The sequence below is a fragment of the Salvelinus fontinalis genome, chromosome 40, assembly GCF_029448725.1.
Source record: "Salvelinus fontinalis isolate EN_2023a chromosome 40, ASM2944872v1, whole genome shotgun sequence".
Classification (NCBI taxonomy): Eukaryota; Metazoa; Chordata; class Actinopteri; order Salmoniformes; family Salmonidae; genus Salvelinus; species Salvelinus fontinalis.
In genome coordinates, this window is record NC_074704.1 from 16,391,992 (window position 1) to 16,399,415 (window position 7,424).

General features: G+C 44.0%; 1 protein-coding gene across 3 annotated transcripts in view; it reads right to left on the bottom strand.

The window, feature by feature from the left end:
• LOC129839784 (VPS10 domain-containing receptor SorCS1-like) overlaps positions 1-7,424 on the bottom strand; it is a 178,275-nt gene that overhangs the window by 58,635 nt on the left and 112,216 nt on the right. For all 3 annotated transcript variants that reach the window (XM_055907422.1, XM_055907423.1, XM_055907424.1), the window contains exon 4: positions 3,245-3,403. In XM_055907422.1, coding sequence (XP_055763397.1) covers positions 3,245-3,403 — 159 coding nt within the window. The remainder of the gene's footprint in view (positions 1-3,244; positions 3,404-7,424) is intronic.

Consider the following 7,424-nt stretch of genomic DNA (forward strand, 5'->3'; position numbering starts at 1 on the left):
TCCCTCAATCTAAGACATGCAAATAATGAGGAGGAATAGCTCTAAGGGACCACTGCAAGATAAATGAAGGAAAGGGGAAAGACAGGAGTAGGAGAGAGGGAGAGGGAGTGAGGAAGGAAGGAAGGGAGGGAGGTAGAGAGGTTGCCTGACGACTCAAACTGAATTCCTCCGCTGCTCGTCTGAGACTGCCATCATTGAAGCTATTTGTCGTGAGTTCAAAATGAGGGGTGTTGTACAAAACAAAGTCATCAGTGATTGGATCATTTCTAACCAATCAGGTTATCAAAGCCAGTTTTCAAACCCACTGCTTCACCTATGTGTGTTCTGGCTCTGGCCCAACCCATCGGTTTCTGGGATCCAATCAAAATGGATAGAATTTGTTTGCATTCAAGAAATCGTCTGGGAGGTACTCAGATTCAGACTCATTGCGGAGAATAAACTAACGGTCGTGGGCGTGGCGTAGCATTTAGCTGGAGCAAGGAGTCTGGGTAGTCAGGTAAGTAGAGAGGGGGGTAAGTACGGAGAGTGAGTGATTGAGATAGAGAGAGAAGGAGGAAGAGAGAGAGGGAAAGAATGAGAGAGAGAACAAGAGGTACGCACATATATTAAACCTGTATGCTGTATACACTGAGTGTACGAAACATTATGAACACCTGCTCTTTCCATGACAGACTGACCAGGTGAATCCAGTTGAAAGCTATGATCCCTCATTGATATCACTTGTTAAATCCACTTCAATCAGTGTAGAGGAAGTGGAGGAGACAGGTAAAATAAGGATTTTTAAGCTATGAGAAAATTGAGACATGTATTGTGCATATGTGTCAATCAGAGGGTGAATGGGCAAGACAAAAGATTTAAGTGCCTATGAAAGGGGTATGGTCGTAGATGCCAGGCGCACCGGTTTGTCTCAAGAATGGCAATGATGCTGGGGTTTTCACGCTCAACAGTTCCCTGTGTGTATCAAGAATGGTCCACCACCCAAAGGACATCCAGCCAACTTGACACAACTGTGGGAAACATTGGAGTCAACATGGGCCAGCATCCCTGTGGAAGGGTTTCGACACCTTGAAGAGTCCATGCTCTGATGAATTGAGGCTGTTCTGAGGACCAAAGGGGCAGGGGGGGGGGGGGGGGGGGGGGTTGGTTCAACATTAGTTAGATGTTTCTAATGCACAGTATACGCATGGCCAGGTGCATCTTATAACTACAGCCAAACACCTCCCAAGTTACACTAAGTACCTCCTCAGGAGAGAAAAGAGAAACATTAATTATTTATCAGATGTGAAACATTAGGCCCAAATTGCTCTGGCTGCAAGCAATGCATTTATTAATGGTAATGGTCATTCTCAAAATTGCTATAAATCGCAGGTCTGGAATATATATTTTACATATTACCATCTCCTGCCTCAGTAGTTCATCAGTAATTACCATCATCAGACAGCGTCTCATATATTAGACGGTTATTTATTCTTAAAACGCCAACGCTTCATTCCCTTGGACTAGAATCTTGATGATTCATCGCCACATTTTTTTTATACCTTAGATGCCTTTTCCGAAAACACTGTAGGGGATATCAAATCCCCGAGTCATGGAGAAAAGGAATTAGTCAAACCCTCGGTCTAAGGGTATATAATACACGTTTAACCTTTGTTAAGGTGCATATGACTGTTTATCTGGGTTCACCTCTGTTGGTTTTGCTTTCTCCTCAAGTTATTGGAAGGAATGCCGGGCCTACATTTAACGGATGAGGAGCTTAAGGGACTTAGGGATTCGTCCTCTAAAGTCCCGAAAACTGCACCGGAAAATCCTCATGTAGGGCCATCTGAGCCACATATGCAGTAGGACTCTATGAAAAATATGAAGTATTTTTTTTATTTCACATTTATTTAACCAGGTAGGCTAGTTGAGAACAAGTTCTCATTTGCAACTGCGACCTGGCCAAGATAAAGCATAGCAGTGTGAACAGACAACAACACAGCGTTACACATGGAGTAAACAATAAACAAGTCAATAACATGGTAGAAAAAAAGAGAATCTATATACAATGTGTGCAAAAGGCATGATGAGGTAGGCAATAAATTGAATAATTACAATTTAGCAGATTAACACTGGAGTGATAAATCATCAGATGATCATGTGCAAGTAGAGATACTGGTGTGCAAAAGAGCAGAAAAGTAAATAAATAAAAGCAGTATGGGGGGTGAGGTAGGTAAATTGGGTGGGCTATATACCGATGGACTATGTACAGCTGCAGCGATCGGTTAGCTGCTCGGATAGCAGATGTTTAAAGTTCTTGAGGGAGATAAAAGTCTCCAACTTCAGAGATTTTTGCAATTCGTTCCAGTCGCAGGCAGCAGAGAACTGGAAGGAAAGGCGTCCAAATGAGTGTATGGCACTATATATGGAATATACGGGGAATATTAAGTGTGCAGTATGGCACTATATATGGAGTATGGCTCCATATACAGCAATATGTAGTAGATTGAGTATATGACACTATATAGGGAGTATAGAGTATATGGCTCTAGTCTCAGCCACAGAAACTCAATTTATTAAAATAAAGCAAATCGTTGAGTAAGTTATGAACACTTGACTTTGCCACTCATCTAAACTCCAATATATTAAATAGAATCAACAATCATCAACCCTCATAGTTTAAAACCCACTCACGTTCCTAGTTGAGGGCTATCATAAGTTTATATCCACTGAAAATCCACAAGATATGCTAATCAAGTCTCTCTCTCTCTCGCCATGGTAATGTGACTCACTCAACTGCAGAGTAACTAGTCCCCAACTGATGCCACCTCATCCCTCACCCCACCGCCTGACTCAGAAGAATTATCATTTAATTACCATAGTGAATGATTGTAATGTTTGTTTATGTGTCAATTAATCCCATCAGGGATGGGTTGCCAATTGGCGATTTGACACGAAACAACAACAAAAAAATCATTCATTCATAACAGCTCGTCTTGTTTTGATGTCTAACAGAGGGCAAAACCGACGAAAGACAGAAAGCCTCTGATGACAAAAAGAGACTATAGCTAGCTACCAGATACAGTAGTTAAGTGATCTGTGTGTGTGTGTGTGTGTGTGTGTGTGTGTGTGTGTGTGTGTGTGTGTGTGTGTGTGTGTGTGTGTGTGTGTGTGTGTGTGTGTGTGTGTGTGTGTGTGTGTGTGTGTGTGTGTGTGTGTGTGTGTGTGTGTGTGGTCGCGTGTGTCAGTCAGTTCTCTCTCCTCCTACCTTCTGGTCATGGCTGTAGGCAAGGATCCAGTCCTCCTGCTCGGGGTGGAAGAGCAGGCTGAGGATGTAGAAGCTGAGGCGGTACTTCTGATAGGTGGCTCCCTCATCGGAGCTGATCAGCAGGCTGCTTTCCACCTCCGGGTCAGTCAGAAGCATGATCTGAATGAGAGCAGACAGAAATAGAATCAGAGCTATCCATGCAGGAAGCTGGTCCTGGAAGACTGGGAGATATTATAGTTGGCTTGGGAGTGAGGCTTGGTTTCAATCAGTGTTGGATAAAGATTACTCCGATTTAAATGGTATATATTTTGGTAATCCATGCAGTGGAGGCTCCTCAGAGGAGGAAGGGGAGGACCATCCTACTCAGTAAATATCATAAAAAATAGTGAAACATTAAAACAGTTATCCTTTTTAGATAAAACTATACAAAATGTATTCACGTCACCAAATAATTTATTAAAACACACTGTTTTGCAATGAAGGTCTACAGCAGCCTCAACAGCACTCTGTAGGGTAACACCATGGTGTACTCAGTGGACAGCTAGTTTCCGTCCTCCTCTGGGTACAACGACTTCAATACAAAATCACCCCCTTCCATAGACTTACACAGTAATTGTGACAACTTCCGGAGGACGTCCGCCAACCTATCAGAGCTCTTGCAGCATGAACCGACATGATGTCCACCCAATCAATCAAAGGATCAGAGAATGAATCTAGTACTGAAAGCATAAGCTACAGCTAGCTAGCACGGCAGTGCATAAAATGTGGTGAGTAATAGACTCAAAGAAAGAGAAAGCCAATAGTTGAACAGTTTAACAAATTAATTTACTTAAAAATGAAGAAGCAAGAGAGAGATAACTATATTTTGTTGTATTTTTTCCACTTTCACTTAGCTAATGCAGCTAGCTAGTTTAGCCTACTCAAATACCCAGCTCAAACAGAGAGGGATGCTATGTTAGCTAGCTGGCTATGGCTATCCAACACTGGAACTCTTCCAAGTCAAGGTAAGCTTTTGGTTTAATTAATGTCTTGCTACCAGGCCCCATCGGTGTAACCGCTACACTGCTTGTTGACTGTACACTGTACTGCATGATTGTAGCGGGTTTACTAATGTGTTAGTTCTAGTAACCATGTTGACTGGTGACAATGATGTAGGCCGTGTGTCGCGGTTAGCGGTTACGATATGAAGGTTTGGCTTAGAAAGTTTTTTTTGCCCGGTCACAGACAGCTAATGTGTTGTGTACTGAAGTCCACAAGCGAAGGGAAAATGTGAGCGAAGGTGTATGTGGCTGCTGTGAAAGTGGCAGGGATAAACAGGGATAAAAATACCTGAATTTGTCAAACAGAAACTCTTGTTTGCAACTGCTGGACTAATGATTACACCCTAGATCAACTAGATACAGCCAAGAGTGTGCAAAGTATTGAATGTGCCACTGTCTGTCACCTTGATTACTCAAATTGTCCTCTCAACCTTTGCAAATTAGTTGTAAACTTTCATTCATAGGTTAGATTGTAGCAACCTCGTGACGGGAATAGGGAAAATTTGAGTTTCATGTAGTAACCTAAACCTATCGATGTTACATTGAGCTGGTAACAGAAATAAGACCATGCTCATCTTAAACGTCACAGACCGCCACTGAATCCATGTGATGGGCAGCTTGAGAGTTTGAAGTTGCATGATTGAAAAAATAAAATAATTATTGGATTATATGATTTGATTATAAAGTCTACATTTAATAACAGATATAATGTACGTAATTTGCGGTTCTAAATTGGCGTCTTTAGACTCACTGTCTTCTCCCGCTTGTTAGATATCTCAATTATAAACCTGTGTTCCGCTCTGCTAGATCCTAATTATTGCTGTAGAGACAGTCTTTTAAAACACCTTTTGCCTATCTTGTAGCGAGTGTGTATGGGTAACGCATTCAGATTGCTCTCTCTCTCTCCTGCGCTCTGTTCAGTCAGGCTTTGAAAGCTCTAATTTCCCACAAGCTTTGTTCTTTTCTTGGAGGTTCACAAATTTTTCCCCTGTGATTGTGCCAAATGAGAAAAAAACACATATATCAAAAGATTTAATCAGCAGCAAATGTAATTGAATCAGTCATCCTGAACACTTACATAACCCCTTATCAGTAGCACAGTGGGAAGGAAGTAGAGTGTGTGTGTGTGCGTGTGTGCGTGTGCTTGCGTGTTAATAAAACCATGAACTGATTGGCACATATTATCCTAACTCATCCATCCAGTAGTGCCCACAATTTCAGTGTCAGACAACGACTCTGAAACCTCCACAGTGTCAGACAACAACTCTGAAACCGCCACAGTGTCAGACAACAACTCTGAAACCGCCACAGTGTCAGACAACGACTCTGAAACCGCCACAGTGTCAGACAACAACTCTGAAACCGCCACAGTGTCAGACAACGACTCTGAAACCGCCACAGTGTCAGACAACGACTCTGAAACCGCCACAGTGTCAGACAACGACTCTGAAACCTCCACAGTGTCAGACAACGACTCTGAAACCGCCACAGTGTCAGACAACGACTCTGAAACCTCCACAGTGTCAGACAACGACTCTGAAACCGCCACAGTTTCAGACAACAACTCTGAAACCTCCACAGTGTCAGACAACAACTCTGAAACCGCCACAGTGTCAGACAACGACTCTGAAACCGCCACAGTGTCAGACAACGACTCTGAAACCTCCACAGTGTCAGACAACGACTCTGAAACCGCCACAGTTTCAGACAACAACTCTGAAACCTCCACAGTTTCAGACAACAACTCTGAAACCGCCACAGTGTCAGACAACAACTCTGAAACCTCCACAGTGTCAGACAACAACTCTGAAACCTCCACAGTGTCAGACAACAACTCTGAAACCTCCACAGTGTCAGACAACAACTCTGAAACCTCCACAGTGTCAGACAACAACTCTGAAACCTCCACAGTGTCAGACAACAACTCTGAAACCGCCACAGTTTCAGACAACAACTCTGAAACCTCCACAGTGTCAGACAACGACTCTGAAACCGCCACAGTGTCAGACAACGACTCTGAAACCGCCACAGTTTCAGTGTCAGACAACGACTCTGAAACCGCCACAGTTTCAGTGTCAGACAACGACTCTGAAACCGCCACAGTTTCAGTGTCAGACAACGACTCTGAAACCGCCACAGTTTCAGACAACGACTCTGAAACCTCCACAGTGTCAGACAACAACTCTGAAACCGCCACAGTGTCAGACAACGACTCTGAAACCGCCACAGTGTCAGACAACGACTCTGAAACCGCCACAGTTTCAGTGTCAGACAACGACTCTGAAACCGCCACAGTGTCAGACAACGACTCTGAAACCGCCACAGTGTCAGACAACGACTCTAAAACCGCCACAGTTTCAGACAACAACTCTGAAACCTCCACAGTGTCAGACAACGACTCTGAAACCTCCACAGTGTCAGACAACAACTCTGAAACCGCCACAGTGTCAGACAACGACTCTGAAACCGCCACAGTTTCAGTGTCAGACAACGACTCTGAAACCGCCACAGTTTCAGTGTCAGACAACGACTCTGAAACCGCCACAGTTTCAGTGTCAGACAACGACTCTGAAACCGCCACAGTTTCAGTGTCAGACAACGACTCTGAAACCTCCACAGTTTCAGACAACGACTCTGAAACCGCCACAGTTTCAGTGTCAGACAACGACTCTGAAACCTCCACAGTTTCAGACAACGACTCTGAAACCGCCACAGTTTCAGTGTCAGACAACGACTCTGAAACCGCCACAGTGTCGAGCAACGACTCTGAAACCGCCACAGTGTCAGACAACGACTCTGAAACCGCCACAGTTTCAGTGTCAGACAACGACTCTGAAACCGCCACAGTTTCAGTGTCAGACAACGACTCTGAAACCGCCACAGTGTCAGACAACGACTCTGAAACCGCCACAGTTTCAGTGTCAGACAACGACTCTGAAACCGCCACAGTGTCAGACAACGACTCTGAAACCGCCACAGTGTCAGACAACAACTCTGAAACCGCCACAGTGTCAGACAACAACTCTGAAACCGCCACAGTGTCAGACAACAACTCTGAAACCGCCACAGTGTCAGACAACAACTCTGAAACCGCCACAGTGTCAGACAACGACTCTGAAACCGCCACAGTGTCAGACAAC